Source organism: Chiloscyllium punctatum, chromosome 8 (assembly GCF_047496795.1).
Source record: "Chiloscyllium punctatum isolate Juve2018m chromosome 8, sChiPun1.3, whole genome shotgun sequence".
Taxonomy (NCBI): domain Eukaryota; kingdom Metazoa; phylum Chordata; class Chondrichthyes; order Orectolobiformes; family Hemiscylliidae; genus Chiloscyllium; species Chiloscyllium punctatum.
This window is the reverse complement of record NC_092746.1, coordinates 85,264,272-85,279,400: the sequence shown is the minus strand read 5'-3', so window position 1 is coordinate 85,279,400 and position 15,129 is coordinate 85,264,272. Positions and strand designations below refer to the sequence as shown.

At 41.6% G+C, this 15,129-nt stretch overlaps 1 protein-coding gene across 1 annotated transcript in view; it reads right to left on the bottom strand.

The window, feature by feature from the left end:
- Positions 1-15,129, bottom strand: part of LOC140480712 (sickle tail protein) — a 694,958-nt gene that overhangs the window by 33,707 nt on the left and 646,122 nt on the right. Inside the window, 3 exon segments of the mRNA XM_072575975.1 lie at positions 1,342-1,499; positions 4,888-5,068; positions 5,227-5,767. Of these exon segments, the coding sequence (XP_072432076.1) occupies positions 1,342-1,499; positions 4,888-5,068; positions 5,227-5,767 (880 nt within the window).

Genomic DNA, 15,129 nt, shown 5'->3' with positions numbered 1-15,129 from the left:
TTGCTTTCCCAAAATGCAGCACCTTGCATTTATCTGAATTAAACTCCATCTGCCACTTCTCAGCCCATTGGCCCATCTGGTCCAGATCCTGTTGTAATCGGAGATAACCCTCTTCGCTGTCCACTACATCTCCAATTTTGGTGTCATCTGCAAACTTATTAACTGTACCTCTTATGCTCGCATCAAAATCATTTATGTAAATGACATCATCCCATGATTAGCCATGGGAAATGCAGAGATACAGGGGAGGGGCTATGTGGATGCTCTTCAGAGGGTCAGTGTGGATTTGATGGGCTGAATGGCCTGCTTTCACACTGTAGGGATTCTAAAAATAAAGTGTTTCCTGAAAGAATGAAGTAGTTAGAAATAGTATATTTTTCTTTATCGGTATTACTTTCGATTTATTTGATAGTAAATGTGACAAAAGTGGGCCTATTGTTCTTAAATATTGTTTGAGAGAAGTAGCACAGCCAGGACCATCTTCAATATTTATAAACCTTTAAGATTACTGGTAATTTATTAATTGGGAAACTCTAGATATAACTGTTGCTGAGACGTGTTGGATACGTTTATTTCCACACTTTAAAAATATTGGTATGCATTGTGGCACTGTATAGGTGCTAAGGCAAGATGAGCGTGGTGCTGGAAAAGCACAGGAGGTCCGGCAGCAGGAAAATCAACGTTTCGGGCAGGAGCCCCTCATCAGGAACCTTCCTGACTAAGGGCTCCTGCTCAAAACGTCGATTTTCCTGCTCCTCGGATGCTGCCTGACCTGCTGTGCTTTTTCCAGCACCACTAATTTTGTCTCTGATCTCCAGCATCTGTAGTCCTCACTTTCGCCTGTATAGGTGCTTACACTTGCTAATAGAATGGTAGGGTGTTGCAGCTACATTACCTTCTCAAGATGGTTCTCAAATCCAGCTGGGGAGTGGAGAGAAATCTTCAAGCAAAGATTCCCACAAGGGAGCAAGAAATAGATTTTGTCAATACTTTCAGACAGGCCTAATGGCCAACCAAAAGAAACAATGACTTAATTGAGAGAGCAGATTACTTGCAAATTCTGTATGAGAGAAAGATTAAACTACACAACAATGGGGTTGAAAGTACATCTCATCAGATGTTACAGACTTAACAGGAGATAATTATAGTTCGCTTTGAGAGGATCCCTGGAGTGAAAGACAGAAAAATAACAGTTTGAGCCCTCATCTATGTGTGATATATAGATACTCAATAGAAGCATCTGTAACTGGGTTGAGATTACTTTCATGCATCAGGAATTTCCCCACCCTGTTCAATATTTCGATTCACAGAATTATTTATTACCCAGAAGCAAATACCTACAGTAACAGGGTTGCCTTCTTTCCTTGCTGTAAATATAACTTCTCCTGATCTTGTAGTCGTCAGGCCAGAACCAGGTGGATAGAATCTGCGAGGGGGTGGAGGTGGTGGTGGAGATTTCATGGATTTCTCATTTCCTAGTTCAGGCAGTATTATCTCTTCTGCAAAAGACAACGCAGAATGCGTCATTATACTAGATTCAAAATCAGTACTGACTGCATGTAGGCAGATTGACGTCAAGAATCATCATCCAGGGGTCAGACTAAAACAGGCTTAAATATTACCCTTTTGTTGTTGTTAGGTCTTTAAAGACTTGGAAAATAAGCAGTGCTGTCAGTATGTAATCCTGTGCATCACTGGTTCTTGAGATTATTTCAAACCTTTATTTACTTCCAACTGAGGTAGATATTAACGGAAAGTAGGGTAATTTTATTTAATGACACTTTATTACTTACAGAACAACTTGTTACTACTCTACTCGGAACCTTATCCTTTAATCGCCTATTATTTCTGTGAACAGGCCAGTGACTTTGATGTTGACTGTTCTTAGATCGTGTTCAGGAAAATTTCCTCCAGTCCAACAAGATCTGATATTTCGAAACAAAGCAGATCAAGTGTCAGTGGGGGATCAATGCAGAAACAGTAACCAATGAATCATAAGAAAAAGGAAAATGGGCAATGCAGAGTGAGAAGTAGTAATAGAATGGAGGCTCAGTGGTTAGCACTGCTGCCTCACAGCACCAGGGACCCGGATTTGATTCCACTCTTGGGCAACTGTCTGTGTGCAGTTTGCCCATTCTCAGTATGTGTAGATTTTCTCTGGATGCTTGTGTTTTCTCCCACTGTCCAAAAAAAGTGTGTAGCTGAGGTTGATTGGCCATGCTAAATTGCCCATAGTGTTTAGGGATGTGCACACTGGGTTAGCTATGGGTAGTGAATTCTGGGTGGAATGCTCTTCAGAGGGTTGGTGCGGTCTCTATGGGTTGAATGGCCCACTTCCATACTGTAGGGATTCTATGGAACGTAACTGGAGGACAGCCAACTTCAGCAGGACAAAAACAGTTAGATTAGATGGATTGGAGCCAAATGTTGACCAGAGCTATGGTAGTTTGTTAATGGGCTATCTTCAAAGAGGGCACAGTCAAAGAATATGCCCTCAAAATGAAAAGGTAGGATAAACATATCACAAATTTCACGGATGACAAACGAACTAGAAATTAAGTAGAAAAATTACACTCACCACAGATGACAGGAACAAAATAGAATTGAGAACCAAGCTGAACACAATGCTCAGCAGGGAAGTTAGAAAACAAATAAGAGCAGCAAAGAGGGATTTTGAATAAGACTGGCAGCCAGCAAAGGAGAATCCCAGTCTTTTTAGGCACATGAATAAGGAAAGGATGTAAAAAAAGGAGCAATGCTGATTAGAGACCAAAAAGGAGATCTACACTTGTGACTGAAGTATTAAAATCAATATTTTGCATTGTTTTTAAACAAAGGAGCAGACCTTACCCAGGCTACGGCACTGAGGACAAAACTCAGTTAGGTGAAGAGTTCAAAGCTGATAAGTAGAAAGCATTAACTAAGCTGTTGGCACTTATAATTGACAAGATATCTTGCCCAGAGGAGATATGTCCAATTATCACATGGACATACCCTATATACTCAAGTAATAGTTGAATTATTTTGACTTCTTTTTAAGGTTAAATTTATGGTGTTGATGACTACATGGATCATACTTTTGAGGGACTGAAATTCATGCCTGTCAAAATTCATACCATATCATTAGCAGAAGCCCATTTGATCTCTAATCAAATAAAGAAAAACAACAAATTATGGTGTTCCACTCTGGGTTTGCAGAATTACAACAGCCAGCGGACTGGAAGACCAGGAGCAGAGTGGGGTGGAACAGAACAACCGGCAGACTGGAAAGCTGGAGTGAGATGTGATGGCCAGCAGACTGACTCAAACATTCATCGGTTATCTATGAAGAACTAGGGTCAACTTTTACATGAGATTGCCAATTACTGGAGTATATACGACATGTGGGTTAATTAGGGATCCAGCATGGAATTTTTTTCAAGCAAAATCATGTTTATCCATCTAGACTTCCATGAAGTGGGAAACAGAGAGGGTTGATGAAAGTTAACACTGTTGATGTGATTAGCATGAACCTATAAAAGTCATAAAATTCAAAGCCACACAAAAAAAAAAGTGACGACTGCAGCTGCTGGAGATCAGAGTTGAGAGTGTGGTGCTGGAAAAGCACAACAGGTCAGGCAGCATCCGAGGAGCAGAGGCATAGACGTTTCAGGCATAAGCCCTTCCTGATGAAGGGGTTATGCCCGAAACATCAATGCTCCTGTTCCACGGATGCTGCTTGACTTGCTGTGCTTTTCCAGCACAACACCCTCGACAACGAAAGCCAAACAAAACACTCAAGAAAGCAACAGCTCATGTAATGAGAGAGTCAATAATAACATGAATGCAAAATTGACCGAATGATAGAAAACAGAATAATAGATATTTTTCAGTCTGAAAGGAGGTTTGAAGCGGTGTTCCCCAAAGATAGATATTAGAAGCTTTGCCTTTCCCGTTATATATTAATTATCAAGATCGTGTGGAGGGGACAATTTTAAACTTAATGGATCATACAACATTTGGAAGCATTGTAGACTGAGTGGAGCATAGTATTAAACCTTTAAAAAGAAAATTATGAGGTGATACATTTTAGTGCAAAGAATCTGGAGAGACAATATACAATAAAAGGCATAATTCAAAAATGTGTACAAAAGCAGAGAGACCCAAATGTATATGTGCATAAGTTATTAAACATGCAGGAGAACACAAGAGAACGTATAGAAAAGCACATAGTAAACTCAGCTCTATTTATAGGGGTATGGAATCCAAGAGTAGGGACGCATTGCTGAAGCTCTACAAGATATTAGTTGAATGGCTGTGTGCGCACAGGTCTGGGTATCACACTTTAGGAAGGATACAAACGTATTAGAGAGAGTGCAGAAAAGGTTTATGAGAATAGTTTCCGAGATGAGAAACTTCAGTTGAAGGGAGATTGGAGAAGTTAGGCCTGTTTTCCTTCAAGGGAAGTGGGCTAAGAGGCAACTTTTAAAACCTCAGCCAAATTATGAAAGATCTGGACAGAAGAGACAGGGAGAGAAACTTTTCCCTCCAGTGAAATGATCAAGAGCAGGAGACACAGATTTAAAGTGATTTGTGAAAGTAGTTAGTACAATGCAAGAAAACCTTATGTAATGACTGCTTCAGTTTTGGAACGTACTTCCTGGAATTGTGATGGAGCCAACTTCAACCAAGCATTCAGAAGGGAACCCAAAGATTATTTAAACATAAGTAAATGTATTGGGTTACAAGGAAAGGACAGGGAAACGTACTAAGATATGATGTACATACGGAGAGCTATTTCAAACACAATGGATTGAATGGCCTCTCCTACAACACAACAATTCTGAGATCAGCTAATTAAAACACCTCAACCTACATTTTTTTCAATCAAGATGTTAATCTGCATACCTGGTTGTTTTAACCCATCTGGTTCCTCTAGCTTTGTAATTGATTTCTGTTCAGGTTCTACTTCCAAGCTTGGGATTCCTTTCATCATGTTTGCCTGTGCCTCCTCTAGGAGTCGCTCAAATTCTTTTTCATCATACTGATTCATATTTTGTCTTTTTTCTTCCCACTCTCTCTCTGCTGCCTATAGTCAAAAATAAAAAAATGTAGCTTCTGAGCTTTAAGTACAATTCAACTGGGTTAAAAATATACAAGGATAAAGCAAAGGAAAAAAACTCAAAAAAAGGACCCACAAGGTAGAGGCCATTTAATAACCAATTCAGAAATTAATCACAAGAATACCTCTATGGTCATTTTCCGGTGAATGCCCTTTTTGGTACTTGCAGCATGAATTTCATCAATGAAGAGATTTTGACCAGAAGAAACTTGAGTAGTTGATGATGAGCTCTGAAACTGGTGACCTGGAGCACTTTGGATTGGAGGTATTCCATCTGTTGATTCTTGGGATCGTTTTGTCACTGCTGGAGAGGATTGAACCTGTTGAACTGGTGCATTTTGGGATTGTTTGGGCATAATCAGAGGGCCCTGGGTAGGGTGCAATAACACTGAGGAGTGATGAGATTGGTGAATTTGGACAGGAGAACTTTGGACTTGGTGGACGACCATGTGTGACTCTGATTTCACCACAGAATTCTGCACCTCATGCAGTGACCCTGAGGGGCTTTGAGGCCCAGTTGCTTGTATGAAATTAGTATACTCCTGAACTTGCAAGGGAGAATCTTTGGACATTTCGGACTCCGAAATGGTGGTTACAGTTTCTATGATGCTTTTCTGCAATGAAGGTTTGGATTCTGTTCCTCTTGAAAGGTCTTCAGTTACAAGTCTGTGAACAAAGTGAAGCATTTTAAGACCTAAGCATTTGGTTCAATGTACATTTACACAAACCAAATTAAAAAAAGGCATTCTTAAAAGAATACTGTTGACTCCCTTAGGGTGCAACTTCAACATAATCAAACTTTACATTTAAATTGTGAAATGATATCTATTGTATTTCTTTCAACTCACCATAGGTATTGATGGACTAATACTTTACTCAGCATATGACAATTATCAATGGTTGTGATCAGTTGAACAACTCATTGAGGGAACAGGTTCTACAAACATCCTCATCTTAAATAATAGGATTGCCCAGGACATCAGTGGAAATGTCAAGGCTGAAGCATTTGCCAGGAAGATAAAACATCGCGGCCTCCTCCAGAGGTCCTCTGCATTACAGATGCCAGTCTTCAGCCAATTTGATTCACACCATGTGATGTCAAAAATGGCTGAAGTCTCCAGACACTACAAAGGTACAGGCCATGATAACACTCCAGTAGCAGTATGCAGATGTGCACTGCTGAGCTAGCTGCATCTCTCGTCAAACTGTTCCAGCTCTGCTTTGACATTAAACCTAACCAACAATGTGTAAAGGTGCCCAGATATGTCATGTCCATAAAAATCATGACAAATCCACACAGAATTACCATCCATCAGTCTGTTCTCAAACCTTAAAATGATGGAAGGTGTCATCAACAGAGCTATCAAATGGTAGTTACACAGCAGTAATCTGCTCACTAAGGTTCAGTTTGGGTTCTGCCAGGGCCACTTGACTCCAGTCCAAATACTGATGCAAAAGCTGAACTCCAAGAGGTGAGATGAGAGTGAGTAGCCTTGACATCAGTGGATCATTTAACTAAATATGGCCACAGGACGGCCTGAGCAAGACTGAAGTTAATATGATGTGGGAGAAACTCCCCAATGATTGAAGTTATATCTAGCACAATAAAGGAGGACTATGGATGTTGGATTTCAATCAAGTTCACCCTGAAATCTAATTGCTTCTTCAGGGTAGTGGCTGAGGACATACGTCTTCAAATGCTTCATCAGTTACCTTCCTTCCATCAAAAGTGGGGATGTTCTCTGGACAATTGAGCAAGTCTCAGCACCATACACCATTCCTCAGAAACTGAAGCACTCCATGACCACAAGCAGCAAGATTTGGACAGATAAGTGGCAAATAAGATTTGAGACACAAAAGCACCTGGCAATGACCATAATCAATATGAGAGAATTTAATCATTTCCCCTGGACACTCAATGGCATTACCATTACTGAATCCTCTCTTGTTAACATCCTGGGGATTACCATTGATCAGAATCTGAACTGGACTAGTAACATAAATCCTGTGGCTATAACAGGTTGGAGGCTGGGAATTGTGGGTCAAGTAATTCAACTCCTAGCTTCCCAAATTCTGTCCACCATCTTCAAGGAACAAGTCAGGGAATATGAAGGATAGTCCATACTTGCCTTCATGAGTGCAACTCTTCAGACTCAAAGTGGTCGACAGGAGTACATTAACACAGAAGAAAAAAAATCAAATTTGCAACCCAATGAGCCTAAACAGTATAGCATCTAACCAAGTTAATGGCTACAAAGAGGGTGTGTTCCTCCATAAAGTAGACAAGAGGCTAATTTATGCAATATTCCAGGACTCCCTCTTCAACGACCTGGTTTTCCATAGGAAACAACATAAAAAATGAACCAGCAACTAATGCATCGACTGTGTTTAGAAAACATTCAATACTTAGAATATTAAAAAAGTGAGGAACTGTTGGGAAAAGTTCACAGCACAGAATCAGATAAGTTAATTATTGTTTTAAGTGTGGCCTACAGAAAGTCTGCAGTAGTGAGTAGAGTGGGTTCTTTCTTGATTAAATGTTTTTGGAGATATGTTTCTTGATTAAACTTAAAATACAAGCCATAAACTATTAATTTAACCTGGGGCAGTGTTTGTAGAGGAATACAACAGTGTTATTTTCTGGGTCTGTAGATTGTGAAGGAGCAAAAAAATGGCCTTTAGTAGAGTGATGTGTGCTTGTCAGATGTGGGAGTTTAAAGAGTGTTTAAGGGTTACTGCAGATTATATCTGCCATAAATGCTGTTGGTTGCTAATCTTATCAGATTGAATGGATCGGTTGGAGACACAGTTGGAAGCAATGAAGAATTTGCAACAGCAACAGTAGGTGATAGACAGCTGTTATAGGAAGGGGGGGGGGGGGGGATGTCTTAGATACAGTACATAGATGAGTTAACTCCAGGAAAGGTAACAGAGGCAGGCACCTAGGGCAGGAGCCTTTTGTGGCTGTACCCATTTCAAACAGGTATGCTGTTTTGGAAAATGTAGGGGGTGATGGATTCTCAGGGGAACGTAGCATGAACAGCCAAGTTTCTGGTATCGAGACTGGCTCTAATGCAACGAGGGGTAAGTCGGGTTCCAAGAGAATTGTGTTAGGAGACGGTCTAGTCAGAGGTACAGATAGAAGTTTCCGTGGACAGCAGCGAAAAATCAGAATGGTATGTTGCTTCCCTGGTGCCAGTATCAAGGAGGTCTCAGAGTGGGTGCAGAATGTTCCCACAGGGGAGAGGGGCTAGCAAGAGGTCATTGCCCACATTGGAACCAACAACATAGGAAGGGAAAAGGTTGAGATTCTGAAAGGAGATTACCAGAGAGTTAGGCAGGAATTTAAAAAGGAGGTCCTCTAGAGTAGCAATATCTGGATTACTCCCAGTGCTACAAGCTAGTGAGGGCAGGAAGAGGAGGATAGAGCAGATGAATGCATGGCTGAGGAGCTGGTGTATGGGGGAAGGATTCACATTGTTGGATCAGTGGAATCTCTTTTGGGGTGGAAATGACCTGTAAAGGAGGACGGATTGTACCTAAATTGGAAGGGGACTAATATACTGGCAGGGAAATTGGCTAGAGCTGCTCAGGAGGATTTAAACTAGTAAGGTGGTGGTGGGGGGGGGGAAGGAAGGAAGGAAGAAGTGGAATTTTTGATAAGGCATAGCATTACAGCTGTGCTGAGAAGGATATTCCTGGAAAAAATCCAGAGAAGTTATCTGGGTGGAACTGAGAAATAAGAAAGGGATGATCACATTATAGATCCCCTAATAGTCAGACGGAAATTGAGACGCAAACTTGTAAGGAGATCTCAGTTATCTATAAGAATAATAGTGTGGTTATGGTAGGGGATTTTAACTTTCCAAACATAGACTTGGACTGCCATAGTGTTAAGGGTTTAGATGGAGATGAATTTGTTAAGTGTGTACAAGAAAATTTTCTGATTCAGTATGTGGATGTACCTACTAGAGAAGGTGCAAAACTTGACCTACTCTTGGGAAATAAGGCAGGACAGGTGACTGAGGTGTCAGTGGGGGAGCACTTTGGGGCCAGCGACCATAATTCTACTAGATTTAAAATAATGATGGAAAAAGATAGACCAGATCTGAAAGTTGAAGATCTAAATTGGAGAAAGGCCAATTTTGACGGTATTAGGCAAGAACGTTAGAAAGCTGATTGGGGACAGATGTTTGCAGTAAAGGGACGGCTGGAAAATGTGAATCCTTCAGAAATGAGACAATGAGAGTCCAGAGAATGTATATTCCTGTCAGGGTGAAAGGAAAGGCTGGTAGGTGTAAGGAATGCTGGATGACTAAAGAAATTGAGGGTTTGGTTAAGAAAAAGGAGGAAGCACATGTAATGTATAGATAGGCTGGATCGAGTGAATCCTTAGAAGAGTATAAAGGAAGTAGGAGTATACTTAAGAGGGAAATCAGGAAGGCAAAAAGGGGACATGAACTAGCTTTGGCAAATACAATTAAGGAGAATCTAAAGGGTTTTTACAAATACATTAAGGACAAAAGGGTAACTGGGGAGAGAATAGGGCCCCTCAAAGATCAGCAAGGCAGCTTTTGTGTGTAGCCACAGGAGCTGGGGGAGATACTAAATGAGTATTTTGTATCAGCATTTAATGTGGAAAAGGATATGGAAGATATAGAATGCAGGGAAATAGATGGTGACATCTTGAAAAAGTTCATATTACAGAGGAGGAAGTGCTAGTTGTCTTGAAATGCATCAAGATGGATAAATACCCAGGACCTGATCAGGTGTACACTAAAAATCTGTGGGAAGCTAGAGAAGTGATTGCTGGGCCTCTTGCTGAGATATTTGTATCGTCGACAGTCATAGGTGAGGTGCTGGAAGACTGGAGGTTGGCAAACGTGGTGCCACTGTTTAAGAAGGGTGGTAAGGACAAGACAGGAATCTATAGACCACTGAGCCTGATGTCAGTGGTGGACAAGTTGTTGGGGGGAATCCTGAGGGACAGGATGTACATGTATTTGGAAAGGGAAGGACTGATTAGGGATAGTCAACATGGCTTTGTGCATGGGAAATCATGTCTCACAAACTTGATTGAGTTTTTTGAAGAAGTAACAAAGAGGATTGATGAGGACAGAGCAGTGGGCATGATCTATATGGACTTCAGTGAGGCATTCGACAAGGTTCCCCATGGGAGACTGATTCGCAAGGTTAGATCTCATAGAATACAGGGAGAACTAGCCATTTGGATATAAAACTTGCTCAAAGGTAGAAGACAGAGGGTGGTGGTGAAGGGTTGTTTTTCAGACTGGAGGCCTCTGACCAGTGGAGTGCCACAAGGATCAGTGCTGAGTTCTCTACCTTTTGTCATTTACAGAAATGATTTGGATGCGAACATGAGAGGTACAGTCAGTAAGTTTGTAGATGACACCAAAATTGGAGGTGCAGTGAACAGTGAAGAGGGTTACCTCCGATTACAACAGGATCTTGATCAGATGGGCCAATGGGCTGAGAAATGGCAGATGGAGTTTAATTCAGATAAAATGCGAGGTGCTGCATTTTGGGAAAGCAAATCTTAGCAGGACTTTTATCCTTAATGGTAAGGTCCCAGGGAGTGTTGCTGATCAAAGAAACCTTGGAGTGCAGGTTCATTGCTCCTTGAAAGTGGAGTTGCAGGTAGATAGGATAGGGAAAAAGGCTTTTGGTATGCTTTCTTTTATTGGTCAGAGTATTGAGTACAGGAGTTGGGAGGTCATGTTGCAGCTGTACAGGACATTGGTTAGGCCACTGTTGGAATATTGCATGCAATTTTGATCTCCCTCCTATCGAAAAGATATTGTGAAACTTGAAAGGGTTCAGAAAAGATTTACAAGGATGTTGCCAGGGTTGGAAGATTTGAGCTATAGGGAGAGGCTTAATAGGCTGGGGCTGCTTTCCCTAGAGCGTCAGAGGCTGAGGGGTGACCTTATAGAGGTTTAGGGTGAGAGGGGAAATACATAAGAGACCTAAGGGGCAAATGTTTCACACAGAGGGTGGTACGTGTATGAAATGAGCTGCCAGATGAAGTGAAGGCTGGTACAATTGCAACATTTAAGAGGCATTTGGATGGGTATATGAATAGGAAGGGTTTGGAGGGATATGGGCCAGGTGCTGGCAGGTGGGACTAGATTGGGTTGGGATATCTGGTCCAACCCATCCATGCTGACCAAAGCGTCTGTTTCCATGCTGTACATCTGATTCTGTAGCACCCATATAAGCTTCGTAATCCTGTAGAGTAAGTAGTAAACTACCAGTCTGCTTCGTTTCTGTAGCCACAGTGTATGTACCTGCTGCAAGCAATTGTAAGTGACTGAAGGAAGAGAGCAGATCACATGCATTAAACTATGGAAGAGCATGATCCAAGTCTAAGGGAGTTGGGAGATGGGAAGATGGTATCAGTGCTGTCTACAAACTCAGAAGTGTTGGTAAAAGCTGTTCTGAAATCATTAATGTTATTTCTGTGCCTGTCTGAACCCATTAGCCTCCTCGATAATAACTCAATTAAGTTACAAATTCCTAAATGCTAGGATAGCATGACCCTCAGATATCCTGACAGAGATTAGGTCTACTGTTTCCAATACAGAGGAAATAGATGCATTCAGGACTGTACAAATGTCTTGAAGATCTACTTTTAAGATTTGACGAAGAAATTCTGCAGTCAAGTTTAAAAGCTGTATAACACACAAGATCAGCATAAACACGTTCCTGGCTATTAAAAGAGTATAAAGACTTTTAAGATGAGAAATAGCAATTTTCATAAAGACTAGAAATAGTTAAATTTGAAGGAATTCTTAGATGCTGGAGTTCGTGAGCAGGGTTGGGATCAAAGACTAACTACCTTGTTTAATGACTCAAAGTATTAAAGAAATCCCCATTCAGAGTCTTCCATAGAACATGAAACATTACATTACAGCACCGTACAAGTCCTTCGGCCCTTGATGTTGCGCCGACCTGTGAAACCAATCTGAAGCCCATCCATCCTACACAATTCAATTATCATCCATATGTTTATCCAATGACCATTTAAATGCCCTTAAAGTTAGCGAGTCTACTACTGTTGTAGGCAGTGCATTCCACACTCCTACTACTTTCTGAGTAAAGAACCTACCTCTGTCCTACATCTATTACCCCTCAATTTAAAGCTAAGTCCCCTCGTGCCAGCCATCACCACCTGAGGAAAAAGACTCTCACTGTCCAACCTATCTTATTCCTCTGATCATCTTATATGCCTCTATTAAGTCACCTCTCAACCTCCTCCTCTCTAATGAAAACAGCCTCAAGTTCTTCCACTTTTCCTCATAAGATCTTCCCTCCATACCAAGCAACATCCTGCTATCTCCTTTGCAGCCTTTCCAAAGCTTCCACATCCTTCTTATGATGCGGTGACCAGACCTGTACACAATACTCCAAGTGCAGCCGCTCCAGAATTTTGTACAGCTGCAACACGACTTCATGGCTCCAAAACTCAATCCCTCCATCAATAAAAGCTTACACACCATGCGCCTTCTTAACAACCTTATCAACCTGGGTGGCAACTTTCAGAAATCTATGCACATGGACAATGAGATCTCTGCTCATCCATACTACCAAGAATCTTACCATTAGCTCAGTACTATCTATTCCAGTTACTCCTTCCAAAGTGAATCAGCTCACACTTTTCCACACTAAACTCCATTTGCCATCTGTCAGCCCAGCTCTGCAGCTTATCTTTGTCCCTCTAACCTGCAACATTCTTTGGCACTGTCCACAACTCCACTGACTTTAGTGTCATCTGCAAATTTACTAACCCATCCTTTTACACCCTCATCCAGGTCATTGATGAAAATGACAAACAAACAGTGGACCCAGAACAGATCCTTGCAATACACCAGTAGTAACTGAACTCCAGGATGAACATTTCCCATCAACCACCACCCTCGGTCTTCTTTCAGCTAGCCAATTTCTGATCCAAACTGCTAAATCACCCTCAATCCCATGCCTTTGTATTTTCTGCAATACGCTACCATGGGGAACCTCATCAAATGCTTTATTGAAATCCATAGGCACCACATCAAAGGCTTTACTCTCATCTGCCTGTTTGGTCACCTTCTGAAAGAACTCATTAAGGTTTGAGAGGCACAACCCACCCTTCACAAAACCATGTTGACTATCCCTAATCAACTTATTCCTTTCTAGATGACGGTAAATCCTATCTCTTATAATATTTTCCAACAGTTTACCCACAACTGAAGTAAGGCTCACTGGTCTATAATTACCAGGTTGTCTCTACTCCCCTTCTTGAACAAGGGAACAACAACATTTACTATCCTCCAGTCTTCTGGCACTACTCTTGTAGACAACGATGACAAAGATCAAAACCAAAGGTTCTGCAATCTCCTCCTTAGCTTCCCAGAGAATCCTAGGATAAATCCCATCCAGCCCAGGGGCCTTAACTATTTTCACATTTTCCAGAATTGCTAATGCCTCATGAGCTTCAGTCCCATCTAGTCGAATAGCCTGAATCTTAGTTTTCTCCTCCACAACATTGTCAGTATTCACACAGGAAAAGGAAAAAAAAAATCTTTAAGAACCTCACCCATCTCCTTGGACACCACGCCCAACTTCCCACCATTGTCTTTGACTGGCCCTAACCTTACTCTAAGCATTCTTTTATTCCTGACATACCTATAGAAAGCTTTAGGATTTTCCTTGATCCCAACTGCCAAAGACTTCTCCTGTCCCCCTCCTTGCACTTCTTAACTCTCTCTTTAGGTCCTTCCTGCTAACTTGTAACTCTCAAACACCCTAACTGAGTCTTCCTTACGTAAGTCTCCTTCTTCCTCTTGACAAAAGATTCAACTTTTTCAGTAAAGCACTGTTCCCTCACTCGACAGGCACATCCTTATCAAGGACACGGAGTAGCTGTTCCTTGAACAAGCACCAAATTTCTATTGTGCCAGTCCCTGCTGTTTCCTTCCCCATCCTATGCATCCTAAATCTTGCCTAATTGCATCATAAGTGCCTTTTCCTCAGCTACAACTCTTGCCCTGCATTATACACCTATCCCTTTTCATTGCTAAAGTAAACGTGACTGAATTGTGGTAACGATCACCAAAGTGCTCACCTACCTCCAAATCTAACCTTGAGTGCAGGTTCATAGTTCCTTGAAAGTGGAGTCGCAGGTGAAGGCGGCGTTTGGTATGCTTTCCTTTATTGGTCAGAGTATTGAGTACAGGAGTTGGGAGGTCATGTTGCAGCTGTACAGGACATTGGTTAGGCCACTGTTGGAATATTGCGTGCAATTCTGACCTCCTTCCTATAGGAAGAATGTTATGAAACTTGAAAGGGTTCAGAAAAGATTTACAAGGATGTTGCCAGGGTTGGAGGATTTGAGCTATAGGGAGAGGCTGAACAGGCTGGGACTGTTTTCCCTGGAGTGTAGGAGGCTGAGGGGTGACCTTTATAGAGCTTTACAAAATTATGAGGGGCACAGATAGGATAAATAGACAAAGTATTTTCCCTAGGGCCAGGAGTCCAGAACTAGAGGGCATAGGTTTAGGGTGAGAGGGGGAAGATATAAAAGAGACCTACGGGGCAACCTTTTCACTCAGAGGGTGGTACATGTATGGAATGAGCTGCCAGAGGATGTGGTGGAGGCTGGTACAATTACAACATTTAAAAGGCATTTGGATGGGTACATGAATAGGAAGGGTTTGGAGGGATATGGGCCGGGTGCTGGCAGGTGGGACTAGATTGGGTTGGGATATCTGGTCGGTATGGATGGATTGGACCGAAGGGTCTGTTTCCATGCTGTACATCTCTATGACTATTTAGCTGGGTTCATTACCCAGTACCAAATTCAAATTCAATGCGGCCTCGCCCCTTGTTGACCTAAATACTGTGTCAGGAAACCCTCCTGTACTCATTGGACAAAAACTGACCCATCTAAAGTACTCAAACTATTTCCAGTCAATATTTGGAAAGCTAAAGCCCTCATAACAACTACCCTGTACTTTCACTCTAATCTA